This window comes from Alligator sinensis, unplaced genomic scaffold, assembly GCF_000455745.1.
Source record: "Alligator sinensis unplaced genomic scaffold, ASM45574v1 scaffold808_1, whole genome shotgun sequence".
Lineage (NCBI taxonomy): Eukaryota > Metazoa > Chordata > Crocodylia > Alligatoridae > Alligator > Alligator sinensis.
In genome coordinates, this window is record NW_005842255.1 from 1,678,348 (window position 1) to 1,705,934 (window position 27,587).

The following is a 27,587-nucleotide window of genomic DNA, read 5'->3' on the forward strand; positions in this document are numbered from 1 at the left end:
CACACCCTGTCTGTGGGGACGTTGGGCGCGTGCGCGCCGGCTGAGCTTGGAAGACGCCAGGGCGGGGTGCGCGCGCGGGTGCCTGACGTCAAGCGCGGGAGTGGGGGTGGAGCGAAACCTGCGCGGGGTGCCGGTGCGCATGCGGCGGCGGCGGCGACGGCAGGTGCGCATGCGTGCGGCGCGTCCCGGCGGGTTGGGAGCGACAATGAAGCAGCAGCCGTCGGCGCCGCCTCCGCCGCCGTCGCCCGCCGCCAGTGCGGGGGTCCCGGCCTTCCTCAGCAAGCTGTGGGCTCTGGTCGGGGAGGCCCCCAGCAACCAGCTCATCACGTGGAGCCAGGTAACCCTGCCCTCCACACGCCTTTGTGGGGGGCGCGAGCCGAGCTCCCCCTCCTCGGGGTGCCCTCCCCTCCCTCCGGCAGTGACGGAGCCGCCGCGCGGCCGCGCCCCCTCCCCCCTTCGGAGATGTCTCCCGCCTGCCGCCATCTTGTTCCTGCCCCCTCGAGCCCGGGGCGGGGGCCTGAGCGAGCGTGGGAGGGGGCTGTGCTTGAGCCTCCTGCACCACCCACCGGTCGCACGCACACCCCAGTGAGCAAGCAGGGGCACGTGCATCCCAACACCAGCATGCAGGGGCACGCACCCACTCGCTTGCACATGGGGGTGCGCGTGCACTCACACATACCAGGTGTAGCACCTCCTCTGTATCTGGTTTCTGTCCAGCATTAATTTGAAGGTATGGGAGGAGCCACCTGTGCCAACACACACAGGCACACACTCGCTCTTTCTTTTTTTTATTCATTACTTTAATTTGAACTGTGGGAGAGCCTGCCCATACCACATACACATACATGCACATGCTCGCTCTTTCTTTTTTCATTCGTTACCAGCTTTCATTTGAATGTGTGGTAGGGCCCACGCATGCCAACACATGTATGGGCATATGCTCACTCTTTAAACCCTCATTTGTTGCTCATCTTAATTTCAGTGTGGGGGAGAGCCTGCCTGTGCCAGCACATACGTACACACACGCTCACTCTTTTTCTCATCTGTTACCAGCTTTAATTTGAATGTGCGGCAGGGCACATAGGCCCCTGGCGCATGTTGCCATGTATTGCACAATTCACTGGTGAAACAGGCAATGAATGTAGACCAGACATATCTGCAAAGTAATAATCACAGGACAGAAATGACTGTTTGGCTTTAGAGAGAGGCAACCAACTGCAAAGTTAGTGCTTGAGCATGTGTAGCAACTCTAGCAGGTTTCTATCCAAATGTAATTTGAACATGGGGCAGGTCGTTCACACTTGTGCACTTGTAGTCATTTGCTATACACTTTAATTTGAGTGTGTGGGAGGGTCTGCACGCATGCACACACACGCCTTCACTTGCACTTCCTTTTTCTCTCATTCATTGCCAGCTGTAATTTGAATGTGTGGCAGGGCACATATGCACAGGCCCCTGACACATTACATGTATCATGCAATAAATGTAGACCCAACATGCCTGCAAAGTAATTATCACATGATAGAAATGACTGTTTGGCTGTAAAGAGAGGCAGCCAACGACAAAGTTAGTGCTTGAGCATGTGTAGCAACTCCATAGCTAGTTTCTATCCCAATTTAATTTGAACATGAGGCAGGGCACTCGCACTCATGCACTTGTACTCTACCTGCTTTCATATGAATGTGGGAAGGCCCACCCACACCAACACATACATGCATGCGCTCACTTTACTCGCGCTTACTCTTTCTCATTCATTACCAGCTTTAATTTAAATGTGTGGCAAGGTACATATGCACAGGCTCCCGGCATATATTGCATGTAGCATGCAATTCACTGGTGAAACCTGCAATAAATGTAGACCAGATAGACCTGCAAAGTAATAATCTCAGGGCAGAAATGAGTATTTGGCTATAAAGAGAGGCAGCCAACTACAAAGTTAGTGCTTGAGCATGTGTAGCAACTCTAGCTGGTTTCTATCCAAATTTAATTTGAACTTGAGGCAGGCCATTCATGCTCATGCACTCGTACTCATTTGCTTCCCACCTTAATTTGAACACGTGTTAGGGTATGGATGCTCACATATTCATTTGCTAGCATCTGGTGTGTGGTTGCCCTACCTCCAGAGTCCTCTTCCTTGGCAGTGGCTGGATGAAGCAGGCATGGGTAGTCTGTCAAGGCAGCAGTGAAGTACTGTGCTCCTGCTTCTGGTCTCTCCTAGTCTCTGAGGTCAGTACCTCACCTGCCTTTGCTATAACAATTCAAAGTCACCCTGCCAGCCTGGCTTTACCGTAATGGTTTAATGCCATGTTTCAGCATCTGTGGCAGCCTGGGCTGCCTCAAGATCCTTTGCAGGGTGCCAGGCTACATTGGCACTGGTAGATGTAAAAACATGATTCACAAGTAAACGCAGATATTTCAATCAGGAATCCAGTGTTAAAATTATTCTGCCCGTCTGTGGGTTTTCTGAGTTCTTTGCAACAGAAGAACGCTTCCTGTATTTTTCCATAGTCAAAAATGAGTGAAAACAAAGCTCTGGCATTATCCTGGGGTGCCTTGAGTCTAAACAGGAGGTACCTGGAGTCTAAAAGGTTGAGAACCACTACTTTAATGGCAGATGGTTTATATTAAGGGGTGGCCACTTGGAACAGGTCTTCTTGCACAGTGGACATGCTGGGGATGACGGAATGAAAAGGATGGCTTGTTTCAGGAATATGCATGAGTCTGTGGCTCCTACTGTAAAGCATTTCAGCTGTTCCAGAGGGAGGGAGAAGCAACTGTATTCTCCATCACATTTCTTTTTACTCTTAGTTGTGAGACTTTATAAAAATGTTTTATATTTGTATGGCATTTCTAATATGTAGGGCTTGGGTTGCTTTAAAAGGTGGGTAGATATTTCCATTTATAGTATACTAACTGTCACAGAGATTAGACCAGTCATGTAAGCAGGTACATATTTGCTTAACTCGAATTACTCCACCTAAATTTAAGGGACTACTCACTTTTAAGTCCTCAAAAGATGAGAGCACAGTTGATTTGCCTTTGGTTACAGTGCATCAGGATTAGGGCTGAATGAATATACCCTTTTCAGTGCCTGAACGAAAAAGAATAGTACGGGTCAACATGAAGTAAAAGCTTTATGGTGTTCCTCACAAATATAGATTTATTTTCATATTGAACCAATGCGTGATATCTATTCCATATATTCTTTAAACAATAGAAAAAACAGTGACAATAAAAAACTAAACTTAACTACCATTCACAAAACTATCTGTTGGGCCTGAGATATGGTAGTCTCAAGTTCAGATCCCTATTCTGCCTGAGCAGACTTGAATCCTCGCTTGATAGAGCAGTGCCCTAACTTCTGCAGGCTATTCTGGGGTTGGGTGCTCTCAGCTGTGTTTATGGAAACTTGTTCATATTCAACATGAGAGAGAGAGAGTGTCTGTCCATTGCCTTCTGGCTTGGGCACTCACCTGGAAAATAATGGAGACTTTGGTTCAAATTCTTGCCCTGAATCAGGGAGAAACTGGTTTATCTTAAGTCTCCCATGTCCTAGACTGGTGTCCTGACCATTGGGATAGTACAGTATCTAAAGTGTATGTCTCTTGATACTTACAATTGGATCTTTCTGTTTTGTATAAAATACGTAATAATTGGAGCAAGGACTGTAACCCCAATGGTTCTATCTCCCAAGTGAATGCCTTTGCCACCAGCCTAAAGAATCATTCTTGCTCTCTGCTGCAATGAATAATATTTTGTACAAAGTAGAACTGCTTCAGTGGGACAGATTGAAAGTGACCCACTCTAAATACCCTATAACAAGTTTAGCTCCAACAGTGCCAGTCTGCTTCCCTTTTCTGCTAGATCTGTTGCTCTGCTTTATGCACCCTACCCTATCTGCCACTTCCTTCCCTGCTCCTCCCCAGTCTGCCACAGGTTGGTCGTCCCTGCCCTTTATCATGGTAGGTAGGTCACTTGCATGGGAGGTAAGTAGGAGTGCACCAATAAAGATTTTCTTGACTAATACCGATAGTCAATGATTAACCAACCTTACCGGCTGATGCCGATACAATAACCTATATTTGTTAATAGTGCAAGGCATTTTTAAACTACTGACATTGAACCTTTTGTTTGTTTGTTTGTTTTGCATTTATAATATACACACACATTCCTCCTGCCTGCTTTGGCCCTCTGGCTCTGGCTCAGCGCTGGCTGGCCCTACACAGCTGAGGTCCCGCAGCCACTGTGGAAAAGCTGCTTTTGCAAAGGCACCCAGTACCTGACGGAGCGGACTGTCCCTCGTGCGGTGCCTTGCCCTGCCCGTGCGCAGCCCTGTGTCTCCGTGACAGCCCCAGCACTCAGGCCCCTGTTGCACACATGCATTGCCACGGCAGTAGCAGCAGGACTTGGTAACGGTCCCTTTGTTGCTGAGCATGGAGCCTTGTGACTGCTCCCACTGCTTGCCGGGGCCTGTAGTCTGCTGTGGACTTAGGTTGGTGCTGGGACACAGGGACCAAACTACGCTCACCAGCATGCTTCAGGCTTGCAGCCATAATTATCACCTACAACAACAACGAAAAAGACTATAGCTGACAACGTCATTTTTCCTTTCATCGGTGCCAACCCAATAGCTAATCAATATATCAGTGCACCCCTAGAGATGAGAAGTGGGTTTAAGTTATCTCAAGTACAAGAGGGGTTTGTAGCTGGGTCTTGCATCCTAGGCAAATATCTTGGGCTTTAGAATATAACAGGACTTCTCCCATTATGTTTTGTGAATCTGTTTTGGAAAGAAATTACCATTTTAGGCTCAAACTTTCAGTTAGGTCAAACAGACACATTTGCAACAGATAAAATATTGATTATAAAAGAATTTGCCCAACTTTAATCAGAATTTTAGGTAGGTATAAAATCAGATCCTTTGGCACAATCTGATTCCCTTTCATATTGCTTCCTTCTTGTATGTCAAAGTGCAGTGTATTAAAGATAATATTTAATTTGCACTGTCTTATTATGAAATAATATATTTTAAGAAAGCCTTTCGATGGAAAAATAACCTTTTCAAGAAGCTGTTATATTTTAATTTTGCCATGTAATTAAGCAATGCTGTTCTTTTGATAGAAGGTATTTTAAGTGTTCTGGTCTCTATTTTTTCCATTTAACAAATGCTAGACCAAATATCAGGCAGATATTTTAAATTATCTGACTACTGCTTAGAAATCTTTTGGTGCTGCTTTATGTGAAGCTGTTCTTTCAGTCCTATTAATTATGCACGCATGCCCTTTCTGTAAAGTAATAAGATGACAGCTTTCACTTAGACCTGAGATCTGTTTGTAGAAAAATACTGTAGACGGTGATTCGGCTATATTTTTTTAATGTGTTGTTTTTTTAAAACATTTCTTACCAAATATTTAGCTACTCTATTAATTGAATCACTCATAATTCTCTTAAGGAGAAACAGGAGTCCAAGAGGTCCCACCCAAGCTAGATTAAGCATTGTTTTGCTTTTTAATAGTCTTTCTTTTGCCTCTGAATAATGGCTGTAAAGACTTCATTTGAATGTTCAATGTTTTCTAGCTTTTGGGTAGTTTAGGGCTTCTAATTGCTATTTAATTGCTTTTTTGACACCTGAAATTTGTTAGACCCTTTATCTAAGGAGGATTCCAAATGCCTTAACAGCTAATCTCTACATTCTTGGTTTCCAACCTTGGGGCGTGACCCAAATCAGGGTCGCGAAGGGCCTGCACACACGCGTACTCACATGCACGGCCTGGGACCAGCAGGTGGGCAGGGCAGGGCTGCCGTGCACAAAGGGGGCAATGGCAGCGCCCTCACCACCATAGCTTCCAGCAACGCCTGCAGCATGAGCTTGGGAGGTACTGCTGGTGGCCAATTTAGGGTGTCGGCCAAAAAAAGGTTGGGAACCACACTACTCTACACCATTAAGTGGAAGGCTTCCATCTCAGGTAGATGCATAGCAGCTGTTTTGAGTTAGTGTCTCACTTATTTGAAACTCCAGGACAGTTTGTGAAGGCAGAAATTAATAGTCAAAACTCAAAAGCAACCAGAACTGGTGTTCAAACAGTTTTACTCTTTCAAAGCCCAAAAAAGTCTTTGGGACTTTTATTTATTGAGCCTTAGTCTTTAAATTGTTACAGAAGTAACATTTATTTACTGCAATTCAAAATAACTATTCCCCTTAATGCAGCAGTAGAAGAAACTACAATAAAAGCTCTGTTATCTGTCATCCATGGGAAATGGGGGGTCCCAGTTAATCAAATATGCCAGTTGTCTGAGAGTTATAATTACAGTTTTGCTTCTGTCCTCTGCTTGTTGATGGAGTATTGGTAGCCATAGTTGCAGGATGGGTGAAATATTCAGGAATAAAGTCACGATACAGCACGAGCATGACGCAGTCACAATGGCAGATGTTTACAACTGAGACTGCCGCTAGCGATACTGCTCAGCAGTGTCCTGAAGCTTCCGTAAATAACAGATCTATGAGAAGCGCACGGCAAGATGCCGGATGGCTGTTGGAATTTTTCCGGATACATGAAGGAAGATTTGTATTGCCGTCTATGACCGATACTGATTAATAGAGCGTTCCGGATGGTAAAGTGCTGCATAACACAGCTTTTATGCTGTATACTTGTTAAACAGAATTCATCACTTAGGATTCTAACGCTCTCCATTGATACAGTATAGAAACAGTGATTTATAGACAAAATGTTGCCACAATTTTTTCAAGATGTTAAAATCTGGTGTCTTGTAGACTACTTTTGATGTTAAAACATAAGTGGAAAATCTGGGCTGCTTGTACATTTTTCATTAGTATGCTGTGAACTACAACTGCCCATAGTTCACTGAAGTGTGTGGAAGAAGTTGCTCGCTGACTTTAATGGAAACTACCCTACAACTGTGAATTAACTTTAGGACTTCAGAAATTTACTTAAGCACTAATTGCATCCACTGTAGTAAACAACCATCCTCCTTCATACCTGTCATCTTTAACAACTTCCTTCATGATTAGTCTCTTTAGTGCACCGATTACATTTTCTTCTCTTCCTCTCCCTGCCCCCAGCAACACATACACTTTTTGGCCATTCTCTCTGCGTCATCCCTGTGGTCTGCTCTGACTTTGCAGGTCCTCAGGCACAATTCCAGCTCTGGATCGCTGACTAAGATGACTTTCTGTCATGTCCTAAGCTTGGCTGGCTAACTTCTAAGTCCCAAGGGGTAATGCCAGCAAGGGTATTGCTGCGTCATGTGGGCATGCTAGCACAATCCCACATACTGCAGTGCATACCAATGCAGGCATGGGCCTGAGCCCAACCCCCGCTCCCCCCCACCCAGCCACAGTATCATTTGGACACAATGCCCCTGACACACAGAGCCCAACTTTTCCTCCTGCCCTAGGCAGAGCCCCAGACTTACCCTTAGCAACCTGTGCTGCTGCAGTGCCCTGCCTGCTGGGGTGAAGGCAGGAAGCAGTAGCCAGAGGAGGAAGGAGAGAGCCTGGAGATTTCAGCTGCTTTTGCAGCCAGAGCTATGAGCCGGGGGGGGGCATATACTAATTACCTGTGGGCTGCATGCCCACTGGCCACCAGTTGGACACCCCTGACCTGAACTCTAGCCCTGCATCTCCTCAAATGGTGAACTATTTGTTGGTTCATCTGATGCAGATCCTATTCTAAGAAGCCATGTATGATTCATCGGAGCAAGGCTGTTTGCCAGGAATGTTCAATTGATGCTCCCAATTTTCCCTTTTAAATTTGGAGCATTACTTTGAAGGCTTTTTTGGGAGGAGAGGCAGGTGAGACTCCCAGTCTGTCTGAAGAGGATTACAGGTTGATGGAATGCCATCACTGGCATATATCAAGGATGGTGGCCTACATACTAAGTTTAAGGTAAACTTACTGTGGATGCAAAGGCAAACTAATTGGATGTACCCGGTCATTTGAAGTGACTCTGGATCATAGAAAAGTGGGGCTTGAAGGGACCTCACAAGATCATCTACTCCAGTCTCCTTCTCGAGGCAGGATCATCTCAGATTAAACCATCTCAGCCAAGTGTCTGTTCATTCTGCCTTTTGAGGTAGCCTGTTCCAAACTTGCTAAGGGTGACTCAGTCAAAATCATTTATGAAGATTTTGGACCCCAAACAGATCCCTCAGGAACTTAGGTTGCTAACTGCTCCCAGCTTGACGTTAATGACTACTCCTTGAGCATGATGATCCAGCCAGTTATTTACAGTAATTCTGTCTTGTCTATCTATCCTTAACTTGTTATGGATGTCCTGGGAGACTTTGTCAAAAGCCTTGCCATAGTCAAGGTATATCACATCCACTGCTCATCCTTCATCCACAGAATCTGTTTTTTTTATCATAGAAGGAAATCAGGTTGTTCAGGCATTACTTGCTCATGGTAAATCCATGCTTACATTTAGAAGAGCACAAGAGACAATCCTTGTGCTCTTCTAGGTGCTTCACAATAGATTCCTTGAATATTTGCTTCATGATCTTTCCAGGGGTATTGAGGTCAGACTGACTGCTCTGTAATTTCTCTGGTCATCATTCATCCTTCTTAAAGATGGGCACTATATTTGCCATTCTTCAATCATCTGGGGCCTTACCTGGCCTCCACAAGTTCCCAAAGAGGATAACTAGTACCTCTGCAATTACCTCAGCCAATTTCTTCAGTACCCTAGGACAGTGATTTTCAACCTTTCATTTCTGGACCCCTAAATTTTTTTGAATGGAGGTATAAACCCTTTTGAATTATAAGTGTGGGTATTCACGTACTTTTGAATGACAAAAGTTAGCATTCTACTTTAATTTGTGATTTTCAAGGAAACAGCGAAAACTGGTATTCCCTATGATTTTGTGTGGAATCACCAGGAAAAAAAAAACTTTACTAAAAATAAAATGCTGTTTCCTTAGCGGGAGTCAGCAGCTGCTGCAGCTCAGACTCGCGGCCCGTGGGGAGGGAGTGGCCACTGACATGAAGAAGAAGAACAGCCAAGATGGTGGATGCCCCCTCTGCTGCTGATTGACTGGGAGGGCTGACTTTTGTTCAGCCCTGCCCCTCTCTGCCAATCAACAGCAAGGGGCAGAGCCACAGGGCCCATTGGTCAGTCACCTGCAGGGGGGAGGGGGGCTCACTTTAAAAATGGTGGCAGGCACCTCAAGCAGTCCATGATTTTTACTTCCCCTCTGCATGCTTTAAGTAGATCCCTAATCATAGATGTCTTTCTTGGAACCCTTAGACATAGTCTGCAGACCACAGGTTGAAAGCCACTGGGGTTCATCTCATCTGGCCCAGCCAGTTTGAAGCATGTAGCTTTGCTAAGTGACCTGTTATGCCTCTGCTCTAGGTTGTTTGTCTCCTCCTCTGTCTTCTAGTTATCATCTAATAGCTTCCGTTATTTGCGAAGACTGAAGTTAAAGGGTATCAAACTCTTTAGCCTTATCTGTATCACTTGTAACTAGATTGCCTTCTGCATTATGTTAAGGGGCCTATGATTTCTTTGGTTTTCCTTTTGACATCCTTGTAGAATCCCTTTTTATTAGAGGTGCACTGATGCAAAGAAAATTTACTGTAACAGAAATCAGCTTTTGTTTTGCCGATAATTTGGCCAATAAATGCCCCGTGCATGTGCGCAGCTGCAGCACAGCACGTAGGCAGTGAGGAGCACAGCCCGGCTCAGCCCCCTCCAGGAAAAGCCCGGCATAGCCCTGGCCTCAGCCCGCCCTCTCCCACATGTACATCTAGGGGGCACACACCCCTTATGCCCTCCCAGGGTGCGCACAGCAGCGGGAGCCCCAGCCCCAGCTGGGCAGTGCCTGCCACAGCCCCGCTCCCTCCCTCGCCTCAGAGGCCTCTGTCTGCCCCTTCCTGTCCCCCTCCCCTTCCACCACAGCACACTTACCGGCTGGACCCAGCTCTTCAAGCTGCTGGGCTGCGTATTGGAAACTGGATCAGTACTGGCCCCAAAAAACTCTATCAGTAGACTCCTACTTTTTGTTGCCTTTTACGTCCCTGGCCACATGCATCTCAAACTGTGTCTTGGCCTTCCTCATGTTCTCCCTGCATGCCTATATGATACTTTTATACCCTTTTCTATGGCCAAGCTTCCACTTTTTATAGGATTTTTTTTCTGAGTTTTGGCTCATTGAAGAGACCACACTCTAGCCAGGCTGGCCTCCTGTTATGCTTTCCATTCTTCCGTCACATTGGGACAAGGGTGGCTTTGATTTAAATCAAATCGATTTAAATCACTGATCAGGAAGCCTTGATTTAATCATTGTTTTCTACAAAAGGTGTATTTTTGTTGTCTGACATAACCTTAATACATATTAGTCACAACTCAAAAATAAATGTAGCTTTTATTTTTAGAAGGTACACCTTATACATTTTAAAGCAATGATTTATTTTGATATATTTTTTTAATCTATTTTTCAGATGTATTTTAATTTTGCAGCTACATCACAAAACAATTATGAGATTTAAATTATTTTATTTAAAAAAACAAGCTTATGTATTTTGGATATTTTCCTTCAACAAGAAATATAATTATTTTAACAAAACAAGCATGTTTATTTTTGAATTCTTAACTTTTAGTTATGTAAAATGTGTTTTTAACAAAAATTTAATAAATTATTTCAGCTATGTCAACATGAGAAACTTAAAATACTGGGTTACGCAGCAAACTCAATATTCACCTTCCTCTTCCTGTTTATTCATAGCCTGGAAAAGAAAGACAAGCTTTCCTGCTTTTTCAGTTCCCAAGTGATTTCTCAACTTAGAGTGAATTAGTCCAAAGGAAGAAAATCTTCTTACTACACCTACAGAAGAAGCTACTGCTGTTAAAAGCTGGATTATCACTTTAATAGTCTCTGGATCTCTGGTGCTTAAGTAACTTGCATCAGTTCCTTGGTGTGACTTTCTTTGAAACCTCATCAGCAAACATATATTTCTTGAATGGTTCACCCTTAGCCCTGAAATGTATTGTAGTTGGTATTACAGAGGGATGATTGCTGGATGCCCATGTCATAGCCAACTCCTCTTCTTCAGCAGTTAAGGATTGACCCTTGTATTGAGAATATTGGCAAGAAAATGAGCTGGAGATGGTGCTTGATCCATTGGATTTTTAATGCCTGTAATTTAACTTTGTCCTTGCGTATTTCTCTTTTCAAGGTCTCACTCAGTTCCTTGCAATTTTCAACATCATCGGCAATAAAACAGCGATTTCCCTGCACTTTGTTCAAAGCTACGGAAATAGGCTTTAGAACAGTCAGCATACATTCTACATTTCTTTCTTAGCCCAATATTGAGAACTTTGGCTATGACAGTTCCATCTGTCACAATTTTGTTCACAAATTGTCATCAGATTAGGCCAGTTCTCAATATATCACTGAAACAGTCCACTACTGAGTTCCATCTTACATTTTATGGGAGAGTTAGTTTGGTTCCCCCTGCTTTCTTCAGAGCAGTTGCTGCAAAGTGGTTGTTAGGGGAAAGTATTTTGCAATTTCAACAACATCAGCTTTTATTTCCGGAGCACTGAAGTCTTTGGCTAAGAGGTATATCAAATGAGTGCTGCAGCCATGTGTTATTAGCTTGGAGCTTTCTTCAGCTTCTTCTAGATTTTTTTTTTCTCACTGATACATTTGCAGCATTGTGTCTGACAAAACTGCAGACTAAACATTTGAATTTTTCTTCACAGTTATAGATTTTCTTGCTGCTACTTGTAAGTATTCTGTTGTGTGTGCATTTCCTGATGTATCAATTGTTTCTGTAAGGTAGACAGTCCCTTCTTCTGTTGTCACAAGCACATATAACTGGATCATTGTGAACCACCCATCAAGACTCAGGTTAACAACGTTCACCTCTAGACTTTTTGCACACTGTTGAATTTCTTTCTTAGATACTTTATCTAGCAATATTATCTCAAATAATATATAATTAGAAGTTATAATCCCTGTTCTATAATGATGTCTTTGAGCTTTAACGGTTCTTAAATTAAAACTATAAGGGGGTTTAAAAGCATTTTAATTAAAAAAAAAAAAAAAAGTACAGTTAAATTTTAAAAAAAAAAAGGATTTAAATTGAAAAAAATCCTTTTTTTTTTAATCGTTGATTTTTTATCTAGTCTTGCTCCTCTGCCTTTAAAAGGATCTTAGAGTACTACCAGCTGTCCTGGACTCCTTTACCTCTCAGACTTGAATCCCAAGGAATCCTGCCCATCAGCTATATGAGTTTGCTCAAGTTTGCTTTTCTGAAGTTCAGTGTCTTTATTCTGCTGCTCTCCTTTCTTCCTCCCCTCAGGATCTTGAACTCATGATCATTTCATGGTCATTGTCATCCAGGTTGCCTTCCAACTTCACATTCACAACCATTTCCTCCCTGTTTACAAGCAGTAAGTTAAAGCTTCCCCCCTTATTGGCCTCCCTAACCAGCTGTATCAAAAAGTTATTTCCAACACACTCCAAGAATTGGATGAAGCACAAATGATTGCATGCCTTGCTGTAGAAGCTGAAAGGCTGGGAGCAATACACTTGTGAGAAGTTCAGTGTCTGTCACACCCAGCTGTTTGGAAATGAGGGTGTATAGAGTCATACCAAAATGCTGTCATTAAACTCTACTTGACAGCTCCATATGCCATACCAGCCGACGGCTATCTGATGAATTTGAAGTTCTTATACTATTGTAGTAGCTATAAGGAAAAAGGAACTTGCTCTTCTTGTTTTGCAGAATCATGGCTACTGTGAGTAAGAGGATCCCTAGTATCCATTTCCTGAGCTTTCCCCAAGAAATATACGAGGGTGACAGAATTATGTACATTTTTATAACAGAAATACAGCTTTCAGTTTAACTGGAAAAGTATAACACTTGCTGATTTGCTCTCCTGTTGCTTGAAAAAGTTGTGAGCAATCGCACATTTGTAGAACTGTATGAATGTGCAAGTAGTTGTCAGTTTTTATGAATTACGTGCTCCAAAAGCTCTTTCCAACTGCGATGCCTGATGACTTTTTTTTTCTAACGAAAGCTTAAAAGCTACAGAAAATGGATAGGTTAATCCCTACAGTCAGCAAAGAAAGATTCCTATTGGTTACTGTTTTGGGGAGGAGAGGGGGGGTTCGAGTCCAGTATATGATTAAGTAAATGGTTACCTAGGATTATGCAACTTCATTTAATAGAATTTTAAAACCTAAATTCTCATGTTTTCATTCTAGAATGGCCAGAGTTTTCTGGTATTGGATGAACAAAGATTTGCAAAGGAGATCCTTCCCAAGTACTTCAAGCACAACAACATGGCAAGCTTTGTGAGACAGCTAAATATGTGTAAGTTCTCCTTCTTTCCCCCCCCCCCATTCCTTCTCTTCGCATGTAGTTCTTAAAGGACTACATGCCTAGTACCTAAAAAGTACCTAAAAGCAGCATAAACCTTTTTCACCTGGCCTTCAAAAACTGTGGAAAAGAATGGGCAAATATATGGAGGCAGGATATTTGTGAATTTCATAGTGTGTTGCTTTTCTCATAGTAAACTTTATTTTCAGATGGTTTTCGCAAAGTTGTTCATGTTGATTCTGGCATTGTGAAATTGGAACGGGATGGCCCAGTAGAGTTCCAGCATCCATATTTTAAGCAAGGGCGGGAGGACTTGTTGGAACACATTAAAAGAAAGGTGAGTGAAAAGTCAAAAATGACCTATGGAGTATGATTTCCTTTTGTTGCCTACATATATGAAAGGGTAGGAATGCGTGCAGTCACAGAGGAATTTTCGGTTTTACTACAAAGAGAAGGTTAAGTGAATTGTGTTGTTTCAGGGGCCCCAGAGTGTGTGTGATACTGTTCTGAATTGTAGTCGCCTCCCTGTTCTGTGTTAAAGTTTTGAGGATAATCCGATTCACTGTTGCCATTGCTCTCATTTTATTCTAACGAACGACAAGAAAGCGGGGAGAAAATCGCAGAGGAGATATGTGCTTAATTTGCATGAAGTACTGTAATGATTATTCCAAGTACAAAGTGGACTTGCTTGTACTTTGACTGTGCATACAAATTCAGTTCACATTCTAGTTATTAAAAGCACTCCTTGTAGAATTTTTTTTGAAGATGAGAGACAATAAATGCATCCGTATTAGTTAATTTGCTAAATGTTACCTGAAAAGTGCCCAGTAATAATGGTGATGAAGGCTGCATCTGAACCTGTATAGAGTAGAATAGAACTACTTAAAAAGAAAAAAAAAAAACCTTTTAGGTTTTTATGTGACCTTTTCTTAGATGAAAACAAACTAAACATATTTTATGCATACATTCTTAATGTTAATTTGCCAAAAAATGTTTCTTGCCACTGTGCCTTGAGAGGTAAACACACATTCAACCTAAGCACACCTGCAATACTGTTCAGTGATTTTAAATACAAGTCTTCAGTGAGTGATCCGTGAAGCTGCTAACCAAAATCAGTTATTAGTCGTTTTGGAATTTTCACAGTCTGCTCTGCGTTCCTAGCCTCAGTCTTGCAGGTTCAATAAAGGTACAGCTTGGGTACAATTACATTAGTTTTAGTTCTGACAATTTTTTTTACTGGTAATGTAAGTGATCAAAAACCAAGGAATAAAGAGAAATATTTATTTATTTCCCTGCTTGTTTACTTTGTATTTGGTATGCTAGCCACTGTTCCTCCCCCAAGGATTTCCTGAAAGAGATTGAAAAACTTCACATACCCATGCCTTGCATCCACCTGGAAGTAGAATGGCTTGTATTTTTTTTACTTCTGTCTGTTAGCGTTTGTCTGTCCTGTCTATTTAGATATGAATCCTTGCAGGGCAAACTGTTTCTACTCTCTACAGTGCCAACAAGCTGAATGGGCCCCAGGCATACACAGAATGGGGTGACTTGGTGGCAGCCTATAAGTACATAAGGGGTGTGCATCAGGAACTGAGGGAGCGCCTGTTCACCAGAGCACCCCAAAGGATGACAAGGTCCAACGGTCACAAACTCCTTCAAGACCATTTTAAGCTGGACATAAGGAAAAATGTCTTTACAGTCTGTGCCCCCAAGGCCTGGAACAGACTTCCCCCAGAGGTGGTGTAATCACCTATTCTGGGCACTTTTAAGAAACATTTGTATGCTTATCTTGCTGGGATCTTTTGACCCCAGCTGACTTCCTGCCCCTTGGGCAGGGGGCTGCACCCAGTGATCTTATGAGGTCCCTTCCAGCCCTAATATCTATGAATACATGTCTATTACTGCAGAAAAGCCATGCAGACATTTCTCATCCCTGAAGACTTAGACTAAATTGTTGCGTAGTAAAGTAATTCTCATAGTAATTCCTTTTTATCAGCTTGTTTTCATGTCTTCTAGATCTTGATATTTTTTTAGCTATTACACAAGACTGTTACATGCACAGCTAGTGTTGTATTACATTCATAAGAAGGTATTTAGTTCTGGGTGGGTGGGTGTGTGTTACTGGAAGGCCATTATTTAAAAATATATATATTGCCCTGCCAATAGGAAACACTGATTTCTACTTCAGAACTTCAGATAGTTTTATAAGTACTTATTTCTTTTCAACGACGGACAGTGAAATAACACTTGGCAATCAATCTACATACTGTGTTAATAGATTTCCCCCCTCCCCCCACCTTAAAGGTTTCTTCTTCAAGACCTGAAGAAAACAAAATTCGCCAGGAGGATCTGTCCAAAATCATAAGCAGTGCTCAAAAAGTGCAAATCAAACAAGAAACTATTGAATCCAGACTCTCTGCCTTAAAGCGGTAAATATGACTATGTGAAGGAACTTAACACTAATATCAGATTATTCTGACAGCCAACAGGGCAAACTGACCAATTTCAAACCACGGGTAAAATACATTGGTGCCAGAGGTCCCTGCCGTTTTTTTGTCTTTGCAGAAAGAAAGCGGCATTGTAAAAAACTTGTCTTACAAAAAGCATAGATTTAATTTTTAAATGTTTTCTCTTGCTGGTTTGGAAAGGCAAGTTTCACTGAGACTAGTTCACATAAAAATTCTGGTTACACAGCTTACTGGTCTCTTCCACTATATGAGTTGCTTGCTTAATTGCTGCTCCTGCACATCTGCTCAACTTTACAATTATTAAAGAGTTTGAAATTGTTCTGTGAGCTGAATTTTCTAACTTCTTGCTCAAAATAAAAATTTGGAACTGAGTGTTTATGAAGTCTCATATTCTGCATGCGGGGTTAATTGGCCCAGTTTGAAGTAGAACTGGCTTGTTCTCTTCAGATTTTTACTTTATTTCTAGCTTTCTATGGCATATCTCTGCTAAATATTTAAACACGGGTTATTTCATTCTGTAGTTGGTCTTTATTTTCATTTCTCAACTGTTCATAAATGTATAGAATGTGATCCACTCATGAAAAAAAATCATGTTAATTTAACTCTGGTTTTTTTCTTGAGTCCTAGGAGTACGTTAGAGTTGAGATATTGTGGCATTACAGTTTAGAAGTGTCAGCTATCCCATATGCTCTTGCCAAATCTTTGCACTCTAAATAGGTTAGCTGTCAGTGCTCTTATTTACGTCTAAGTAAATTGAAAATACTAGGTTCCTGACATCCTGTCATGTTCTTGAATATTTTGTATTTTTATGCAGAGTTCAAAATTAAAGTATTTAAAAAGATAGTAGTAAACATCATTGGTCCTAATTAAGGCTAGATGTTGGAGTTTACTGTTCTTCTAAAAAGGTCAATGCGAGACATTCACTAGTTTGTTGTTCACCGTCTTTGAAACAGGGAAAATGAAAATCTTTGGAGAGAAGTAGCAGAACTAAGAGCAAAACACTTGCAGCAACAACAAGTTATTCGGAAGGTAAGGCCTCATTTGAGGTTCATGCAAATTCTTCCAGAAGTACTGTAATGTGCACAAGCTTCTTTTGTCCTTACTCTTACTACTTCCATATTGGGAAGTGTGTGAAATCTGTGTGAAATCTATCTTTCTTCAGAATTAATGAAACAAATCTTTCATCTGTATAAAATGAGCTGTAGCTCAGGCTGTGAAAATCTAAATCAAAGAAGGATGTCATGGGTATGTTTTCAGCATGCTTGCTGCCTTTTCCTGGACAGAAGACTTTCCTCTCTTGGGGCAATTCTGAATTGTCCCATTCTCATTTTGGAGAAAGGCCTGCAGTGGCCCAGCCCAAACAGAATTTTTATATAGATTACATTCTGCACTAGCAGCATTTGAGTTTTGCTTCCAAAAGCATGCTAGACTAGTATTTCTGGCCACTGATTACAAACTTATCAGAGGAACATGAATTCTACTGAAAATAAGATGTAATTAAAAACTTGAAATCAGCCATGTTTAGTACAAAGTTATCAAACAAAAAAACTGCAGTGGTAGACATCTATCAAAAAAGTCCCCAACTCTTGGAGATGGATCTTGTTTCTGTTTTTAGGGGAACAGCAATAGATCTGTTGCTCAAGCATTTGTTCTGTCCCTCACCAATCCATATAGTCCTAACCGGTGTGAAATTAACAAAATAGATTAATATTAAAACAAGGCCTTGATTTCTTTCTTTGTTTTTTCCTGTAACACAACTGGTTATCAAGAAATAAAAGCAAGGCTAATTTAATTTGTAAATGTTTACAAATTAAACATTTGTAAACACATATTTAAAAAATGTAGAGCATGTATTGGAGCGAATATGGACTAGCCTTTATTACACCTTTATTTTTGTAATAATTGCTGCTTTTATGGGAGTCAAAATATTGGCAGGAGTTTGGGGGTTTTTTTACACCAAACTTTTTTTTCCATGTGACATCTTATATCCTTTGTAGTTACAGACTTGTAGTTGACAAGGTTTTTTTTTCTTTTGTCTGTTTCTGTTCTGCAAAGCTATTCTGATATTGACAGATGTATTAACAATACCTCAGCTTACAAATTTCATGTGAAATTTGTAGTTTTAAAAAAAGGCTTTGTTAACTCATTCATTAGTAATATAAAACATGTGCTTATGTATCTCCAAATAATGTTCCATCTATGGTGCATTTACCAATGGAAGCCATGGTAAAAGTCCCATTTTTTTTCTTATTTAGATAGTGGTACGGATCTCATCTATATGATACTGGTTGCTGTTTTACCATGTAAATTTATTGTAATCATTTAACATTAAAATTCACTTCTAAAAGTGTTTGCAAGATAAAACAGTTTAGCATTACTTGATAGAATATACTGTGGGATCTTAGGTGGTACATTGCAATTACATTACTAATGTAGCACCACCCTAGCTTTATATCTTGTTTAGGCCACAGGTAAAAATTACTTTATGGACTATTTCCATTCCTGTTTGCTTACTGCATTGCTGTTCTGCAATCTGTGTAATAAAGGCTAGTACTGAAGTAGCAGAGTAGTTTTATATACATAGTTTGAGCAAATTACAGTTGTAAATGCTTGATTTAACAATTACAGTTGATTTACCAAGTTACACCCCTTATTTAACAATTGGTTTTTAAAACTTGTAATAAGCCTCATAGAGTGCAGGTACACGTCCTTCACGTATCACTGTCCTCTATCAGCACATCATATACTCCCTGACTCTTGATTTCTACATCACCAAATTTTACATTTCACCAACTGCATAAGTGCATATGTTTTTAGTAAGTTTTCATACAATTATATTTTCTAGCAGCTTATCCATTAGAATACTTTTCTTTCTAGGACTTATCCAAATCACAATTCTTTGGGATACACAGAATGGTTTGGTTCAAAAAGCTTCCTTTCTCTAGCGTTTCCCATCTGAAAAGGCCTGCCTTCTTCCTTCCAGTTCCTTGTCTTTACAAACATTATCTGGGAATATCTTAAGACCTTTTGCCCTTTTTTCCTTTGATGACTTTGTATAAAGATGCTAGGCAAACTATCTGATCGATACTGCATATGAGGTGTCAGATCCAACCTATGAATGTAGGGCTCGGCAGCATTTGGCTGCAGGTACTTGTGCTGCCCGCTTCTGACCCAAAGTAGGTCGTTCTGGCTTGCAGCTAGAAATTGGCTACTGCTGCCATATACAACTGATCATTCCTGCTGTCTCAAATATTAGTAGGAGTTGCAAAGTTAAACATGCTGACTACCCACTAATCTGAAACAACTAGTCATAATAATATTCCTGTTTTGTTTTGTTTTTTGTAGATCGTACAGTTTATTGTCACTCTGGTGCAGAATAACCAGTTAGTGAGTCTAAAGCGAAAGCGGTAAGTACAGTATTGGGAATAATAGTCCTCTGTTACTAGCTAGCTGTGTTTCCTGTTTTTGCTGGCCTTTCTTTTGCTTTTAGAAACATTCTTTATGGTTTAGGCATTTTCACACAATTCTGGTTTCTCTGGTTTAGGCCACTACTTCTGAATACCAACGGAGCTCCAAAGTCAAACCTGTTTCAGCAAATTGTTAAAGAACCAGCTGACAATGCCCATCACGTAAGTTTATTTTAAAGTATTTTTTTGAGCATGTGGCAACTGGAGGGAGGGAGAGAAGGGTATACAGAAGTACAGTAAAAGCTCTGTTATCCAACATCCATGGGGAATGGGGGAAACCAGTTAATCAAATATGCCGGTTCTCCAGCGGGTTGGAGGTGTCTTCGCCTGTTCGGGCCACCACCCCTCCTGCCACGTCCGGTGTGCCAGGGTTTTCACACCCTGGCATCAGTGTGCCGGGGGACAGGGTGGGGACCCCGCACAGGCTGCTTTGCCGGACTGTTGTCCTCGAGAAAGAGGTGGGACTCGGCGAAACCTTAAGTGACACTGGGACTTCCGGTTTCGCTTTTGCCATGTCGATCCACTGCCGTAAACAACAGATGCAGTCTATGACAGATGCCAATTAATGGAGCTTTCCAGATGGTAAAGTGCTTTTACTGGAGTAGAATTGGTGAACAGAGTGACTTGAGAGTGGCTGCAATTTGCTGTACTGCCCAGATAAAGCTGGAGCAGGAGAGCTGCTACTGGGGAAAGGTACTTGTTTACTCAGGCAAATCAAGAAGCTTCCTGTGAAAGCTGCAAGAAGGAAGCAGTAATGTTCTTTTTGAACAGCTTCATAATGGCATAACTTTCATATTTCCTTCTGGTAACTTACTGTCTAACCAAGTTTTATTTTTATTTAATCTGATCCTTTAGTGTTCTAATACCTCTATTCCAATAATTTGGAATATTACAAAGGCAATCTCTACAAAATTAGAGGTGTAAGCTTATTTTTTGTTTCAAAACAAGTGTTTACCAAACTTAAGTATGATTTTAAAAAGTCTTGAAATATATTATGTTCCAAAGGGTTTTTCTGGAATTTTGGGTGGGTTTTTTTTTTCTAAATTACATATTCATTTTAGGACTCCTGAAATAGTTTGGTCCAGTTTCTCAGATTCTTTTTCTTTAGATATTTGTGTTTATAATTCTCAGGTACCACTCAACAGAACTGAGGGCTTAAAACAAAGGGAACAGATTTCAGATGACATAATTATTTATGACGTCACTGAGGACATTGGTGATGAAGAAAATGCCATGGGTGATGAAGAAAATGCTCCAATTACTCCTGAATCAAACGAAGATGCTACTTCCGACTCTTCCAAGTAAGAAATCTGTACAAATTAGAGTACAGATGGAACTTGCTATTGTACAATATAGATAAGATATAAGCTTAAATCTGAAAACACAATACGGTTCAGATAACCTGTATAACTCAGACTGCTTCCTTGACTGAAATGGAAAGTGCAGCTATATCAAGTCACGTACATGGTTATCTTTCAGTAACCATCTACTATGCAAGTATCTGGCCTCCAGATCTATGCACTTGTATTAGAAGATAAAGGCCAGTTGCTTTTTTACTGTGGCTAGTTCAGCAAAAACAAAATAATACTGAAAGCTTTAGCTTTTCTAAAGATACCATCTGCACACTTTTTCTCAATTTGTCTTGACTTTTTAAAGTAAGTTTAAGTTACTTCAGCTTTTAAGGTTTTTACCCCTTAGTTTATGACAGCTGCCCTATCTCAATCATGTATAAATAATGTCCTCTGAGTTGGTCATTCCAGTCAAATTTTTTGATAGTAACCACCAGCACTGATCCATTTTGTCAGTTCTGTGTTCTGAAGGCTGTCTGTACATATTTCCATTTTACTTATTTTGTGCTATGTAAATTCGTTTTTCTGAATCTACGGTGTACTTCTTCAGCTACCAGCAGATGAAGCTTTTATTTAAAATCCAGTTTTATTAGTTGACATTGGAATTACTGAGTTGATATTTGGCAAATGGATGTTTATGAATACAATCCTAAACACAAATCTTAATCAAGGAGTTAAGTTGAGTGGTAATTTTCCAGTGTTTTTTGTTTTGTTTTGTTTTGTTTTTAAAAAGGCATCAGGACCAAATTTCTTCTTCATGCTGTTCTTCACCTTAATGAAGGCTGCATGCTTCTGCCTGACGAGGTGAATTTAGCTTGTCAGCCCTGACAAAGCCTTATCTTCTCCCATGTTCAGTTTTGCTATTTCGTATCTATTTCCCGTTATAGTCACCACTCTGGAGTTTTACTTGTGGTTTCTGGTCAAGTAAAACAGCAACAACCTTGCAGAAATTGATACTATTGGTAAACAGTCAGATGTAAAGTTGGTTTGTCTAGAGCTGTGTGTAATCTGGCCGTGGGTCTCCCCATGGTTCCAGAAATTTGTCAGTGGGGAAGTGATGGCAATTAACACTGTCACTGCTTCCAGGCCTCCAAATTTCTAACCCTTGCACAGCTGGCTAGGCCCTGCAGGGAGAGATTGGACCATGGCAGGAAAATACCAGGCACCACTGATCTAGACTGATATCATCAGTCTAACTCCAGTTCATACGAATTAAGATTTCTAAAAGAATGATTGCAAAGTAATTAACCCCAGAGAAATGCCCTGCATGTACTTAAAACTCTTCCCCTGAGAGCTGCACCTGAATGTGAAGTTCTGAAAATCTACTATTGCTTACAAAATGTACTGTGATAACACACTAAAATATCAAAAGATAGGTAACTTTATTAAAGATTTGCTGCTTAAATCTGTACCTTATAACTTCAGGTATTTGATACAACCAGACATTTATTTTGGTACCAATCCTGAACCACTTACGAAGTTCATACTCGGTTATCTAGACAGCTGCTAGCAACGTCTTCAGAATAGTACTGTCTAACCCTTTAGCAATCCAGTGTTCTGTAGCCACTTTTATTTCTGTAACTTTTTTCTCTTATGTGTTACAGCTGTAGTCATTCTCCCGATATTGTAATAGTCGAAGATGATAATGAGGATGATTATGCCCCTGTAATTCAAGGAGATAAAAATATAGAACCAGTCACTATCCCAGTCAACGATCCTCTTAGTCCTGTCAGTGACAGTACAAACCCACTCATGTCAAGTGCTGTCCAGCTGAATAACCAGTCAACTCTAACTGCAGAAGACCCAGTGTCAATGATGGATTCCATTCTCAATGAGAATGGAGTAATTTCACAGAATATCAACCTTCTTGGAAAGTAAGTAGTTTCCTCTTAAAGAAATATTAAGTGTTAACTTCATTTTTGCCACATGGTTGCTTCTAATTATTTTCACTGAATGATGCTTTAAGATATTTGGCAAAGAGTCTTTTAAAATTAGGTTTGCGGTCATTTTTCTGCAATTCAATATCAAAAAAAAAATCTGAAACCTGTGTAGAAATATCAAGAGACCCAGTCTGTCTTACCTAGGTTTTTTTTCCTTGTTACCTCTTTTTTTTACCTCTGTGTGTAACTTTAATAGGTTTCTCTCATCCAAAGGGTAACAGTTAGCCTTTGTTACATTTCTTCTTACTATTAGAGAACCAATTCCTTTCTGAAATGCTATATTGACATTTTTTTTCCATTGTAGTACTCTAGTGGTCATTGCCTTCCAACTTGGATGAATCTTTTACTATGTGTTTACTGTTTCAGGCCTGCCTTATACACCATAATGTAGCAAATAAGGGTGCAACTTGCCTATGTTTCCCCTTGCTTTTTTACCTTCTACATTTCACATTACTTTTAAGGCTGGATTGTTTTTCCTCCTGCTGCAAATGAGCTCCCCTTTCTCTAAAACCTTTGCTATTATTATTGCTGTTTAATAATAAAGGATATTGTAGGGTCTTTCATGTTTGTGTTGTATAGCAAAAGAACAACTTGTGTTATCTTATTTAATTATGAGCAAACCAAAAATTATTTTGTTGTCTTCTGAACTATTTTGTAGGCTTAATTTTTCATCCCTGCATGGTACAATTTGATTGTTTATCCCACAAAACCTGCAATATTTTTATAGCATAAACTACAAAAGCAGTACTTGTTTTCAGTTCTAAAACTTTTCAAATTAAATACTTAGAAATAATTAAAAAAAAAAAAAAAAAACCCTTCTGCTCTTCATTGTGGACACAGCAGCAGCATTGTGAGTGTGCTTAAAATAAATAGTGAATATCATGTACAAATTGATAACCCTCTCACTCTGGGTGGAAGGCAAGGCCAGTGTATTTGTTACAAGCAGTCATGGTAGAGTTCATTTGCCTGGTCCAAGCAGCTGAAGTTCAAAAATAACTGTAGAAAACTTTTGTAGGTAACTGTACATTTCATTTGATGTTTATCTTACATTAGTTAGATCCAGTGCTGCATTTCAAAGCATAAATGTATGTTGTGTTTTGGGGGTTTTTCTGTCTTCTAGAGTTGAACTGTTGGATTATCTTGACAGTATTGACTGCAGTTTAGAGGACTTCCAAGCCATGCTGTCAGGACGACAGTTCAGCATAGATCCAGATCTTCTGGTTGATGTATGTATCTTTTATGTCCGTCTCTAATCTTTATTTTGTAGTGATTAAAATAATTAAGGATAGTATATTTGCATGAAAAATTATATTTTCTGTGATATTGTTTCTCTTGAACTTTAAACAGTAAGTACTACACTGCTGAAGAGCATGCTCAAAATGCTGTAATTATTTATGCTATGTAGAAGAAGTGTTGCGTTCACTAGTATCATAATTTTACCTCCATCATCTTAGACAAAAGTAGACGAACCAGAGATCAGCGTTTAGCTCTTGCTCTTCATCTGTGGAGTAGGTGGTCCAGTATGTGTATTTGCATCTACTCTGGAAGGAGAAAGGTTGTTGGGAGTCTCAGACTGTCTAGGTCTAGGTCCTAGGCTCAGGGATCCAGTGCATTGTGAGGTATGCAGATGTTTGAGTGGAGAACTTCTTTCCAGTAAGTCCAGCTTGTGCTAGAAACAGCAGACTTAGAGAAGAACTTAAGAAGGGGGCAGGGGGGCTGGAAATCTTAGTTAAGGCTGGTATCTAAGAATCTGCTATTAGCAAGAATACATGTCCTGATGAAACTGCATGCAAATAGAGAGAGGGATCCAGAAGTACAACTGTTAATAGTTTGTACTAGTTACCATTTTCAACTGAAAAATGTAAGTTAGGAGCTAGCAGGATTCTGTGGGGTATTTGTAATAGGTTGTACCGCAGTTTCCAGTCCCAGTGCTTTTATTCTCCTGGGTCCTTTCTTAACTTTATTTCCCTTAAAATTAACTGGCCAACCACATGGCGGTTAAACAGTATGAATTTGGCATTTCTGAAATGACTAATATGACCATTCTGAGCTGGGCATGTACAGACACTGCCACGTAAACCTGAAAAAGTGTGTTACTGTGCCCTGAAGTCAAAATGCAACAGCCAGCTCTTCTCCACAGATGTTTTCTCAATATATATATTTTAACAAATTGGTACTATAGCAGATTTCTAAAAGGTGGTCTCAATTTGTAAGGGGCCTAGGGGCATTATCATAATTATACTACAGGTTTTGTCCCCTAGTGGCACATGCTTACACTGTTCATGCATACCAAAGTGCAGAATTTTTAAAACTTTGATGTGTTTTGTCTTGTTCAGCTTTTTACAAGCTCCGTGCAGATGAATCCCACAGATCATATCAGTAATGCTAAAGTAAGTTTTCAATTGGTATTGTCCAAAACACACAGTTGTGAGAAACACAATCTGAGTTTATGGACCACCTGTCCTAGAACTGTTCTCTTACTGACTTTAAATTTTTTTGCATTTGAACAATGCACCTCCTTACATGGGTAGGAAGGCAGCAGTTGAAGTTATTCCTGTCCTGCTGACTAGCAAGAAAGGCAAAAAGTGGCAAAAGTTAAGGGGAAAGTGACTGATCTGAAATGGGGGTGTAAAATGCTCTTGAAATTAGTAATTATATAGCACCATTTGGAAGAGCTAAAAATACAGAGGGGTAATAGGAATAATATATGGAAAAAGTGAGGCTAGAATTGGAAGTGGAACTGAGGGAATAAGAGTCAAGACAACTTATTTGTTTCCCAACTGGTTAGATAATCCTCCCTGAACTTGCTTCTGTTTTTGAACACACAACTATTACCATTTTGTTTTCTAGACTAGGATCTATTAGTCATGTAATAAGTATACCACAACTTTCACGTAGGTCAGGGGTTGTCAACCGGGAGTATGCGTACCCCCGGGGGGTACTTGGAAACAGGCTAGGGGGTATGAGTGGGCAGGCAGGGATGGAGCGCTGCCACCCATCACTCCGCACCGTGTACCCACAAGGGGTACACGCCTTAAAAGAAGGTTGAAAACCCCTGGCATAGGTTATTGTAATGATTAATCAGGTAGCTTGTCATTTTCTACTTTTTTGTAACTTATGTATCTAGACAGCAGTTTATTTTAAAACTGGTCTCAGGTGTATGTTTTGACTTTTTTCTTTCTTTTTTCAGTTGGAGACCAAGGGAATAGAAACTACAAAGAGCAACGGAGCACCTCCTGCTTCACAAGATGCACAAAGTTCTAAGCCCAAATCAGGTTGGTACAATATATGGTAGATGTTTTGCAAGAAAAGTTTTGAAGTTCATCTGAAACTTGAACCAAAAGATGCTTCTAATCTGGTGTTGCAGTTACTTTAGTCATGAGCTGTCTGCCTGATATGTTTCATGCTGACAAAAAATGACCAGCACATTACTAATCTGCTATTTGCTCTTGAGAATCTTGTGTTGCACCAGGTGCAAGGACAAACCGAAGGTGCTCTTTCAGACAAGTCTGAACAGAGAATTTTGATTCACCTCGTGGTACTCCTCAGCAGTATGTGCAATGGTTTTTAAAAATAAGACGTCAATATAAATATAATTATCATGGTTTGTTGCTAATGTAGGGTAAATTAAAAACTTGGCAGTTAGGACTGAGAGAGACCTAGTGACATTCTTATGTATTGCTTTTCTTTCCCTTGTAGATAAACAGCTCATTCAGTATACAGCCTTCCCACTTTTTGCATTTCTTGATGGGAATCCAGGCTCAGCTATTGAAAGTGGGACCTCTGCAGCTGAATCCATGTCTTCTGTTGACAAAGAAGTGGACGAGCTTCTGGAGAGCAGTCTGGACCCTGAACCAACTCAAAGCAAATTAGTGAGGCTGGAACCCCTGACAGAGGCAGAAGCAAGTGAAGCCACGCTGTTTTATTTATGTGAACTTGCCCCGGCACCAATGGACACAGATATGCCATTTTTGGATAACTAACATAATGGAGGTTCTGTATATATTCATCAAGATGGAACTATTTATTTAGAGTATGGTTTGGTATCTCTTTGAATTTTTGTAAGTCACTTTTGTTTCAGATTCCGCAGTTCCTGTTTACACAAGGAATCTTTTCCCCCTACACAAAAAATGGTATTTAAAGAGCTGTTTAACTGGCTTTGTAGCTATCTAAGCTGTCCAGCAGTTCACATACAAGACGTCAGACCAAGTCTATCTTCCTTTATTGTTGTCAGATACTTGGTATTAGGTGTATATAAAAATATCCCACGTAATCAAACATTGTGTCAGTAGTAAAGCTTTGTTTTATGTTCTCATACTTTTGATTCTATGTATGATCGAGTGAATCAGTAATGATCAGCTAAGAGATCAATAGTATTCTGAATGTTTTCTTTCTATACCTTGGTTTGTCGTTGTTGTTTTTTACTTCTGTTTAAATAAATAACTTCAACTTTTGTGGGGGACCAGGACCTGAAGTGGACCCACACTTTCTTATTGGTTGTTGGGAGTGGGAGAATGGTACTTGCATTTTGGCTGACTCATTTCTGCTTTAGTTTTAGTGGGAGCAAACATATATTGTATTCAAGATGATCTTGAATTTAAGATGCCCCTAGACCTGGGAAAATATTTAAATATAGATTTAGAAGTAAGTTTATAACTTTCCATATCTAGAATCCAAATAGTGGGGGATTATCCTAAATTTATCTGCTACCACTGTGCTGGGGAACATAGTGGGGTGGAGGTGGGTGGCCTTCTTCTTCCTCCCCTTCCTGTTCTTGGTTGTGCAGGGCAGCGGTTCCCAAACTTTTTATGCTGCGGTCCAGCAAACTGGAGACCGTGTGGAGCCCTGCGGCCAGAATTTCCAGCCAGAACACAGGTAAAGCTAGTACCACCTCCCAGGCAGGGGGGTGGGCCAAACTGCTGTCACAGGCCCTGCGGGAGGAGTCGCAGCCTCTCCGCCTGGCTCTGCAGGGCTGCGGTTTGCAGGTCCACGGTCACTTCTGGTCCAGCAGCCA

The 27,587-nt window shown here is 40.7% G+C and overlaps 1 protein-coding gene across 2 annotated transcripts; it reads left to right on the top strand.

Moving 5' to 3' along the window:
• On the top strand, positions 1–27,041 carry HSF2 (heat shock transcription factor 2). Of its 2 annotated transcripts, none has more exons than XM_006027602.2 (13): positions 1–337; positions 13,235–13,343; positions 13,559–13,686; positions 15,654–15,778; positions 16,771–16,846; positions 19,163–19,224; positions 19,362–19,446; positions 20,416–20,585; positions 22,238–22,507; positions 23,694–23,799; positions 24,910–24,963; positions 25,764–25,848; positions 26,273–27,041. In XM_006027602.2, the coding sequence occupies exons 1-13, from the start codon at positions 140–142 to the stop codon at positions 26,554–26,556; spliced, it is 1,752 nt and encodes a 583-aa protein (XP_006027664.2). In that variant the 5' UTR covers positions 1–139; the 3' UTR covers positions 26,557–27,041. The 2 variants fall into 2 exon arrangements, with proteins under 2 accessions (XP_006027664.2, XP_006027666.2); XM_006027604.2 differs by having other exon boundaries at positions 23,721–23,799.
• Positions 27,042–27,587: the final 546 nt, after the last annotated feature.

Coding starts and splice junctions, on each gene's coding strand:
- HSF2 (XM_006027602.2), top strand. CDS start 140: ATGCGGCGGCGGCGGCGACGGCAGGTGCGCATGCGTGCGGCGCGTCCC. Junction 13,344..13,558: donor TGTGAGACAGCTAAATATGT/GTAAGTTCTCCT, acceptor CTTTATTTTCAG/ATGGTTTTCGCAAAGTTGTT. Junction 22,508..23,693: donor AATATCAACCTTCTTGGAAA/GTAAGTAGTTTC, acceptor TCTGTCTTCTAG/AGTTGAACTGTTGGATTATC.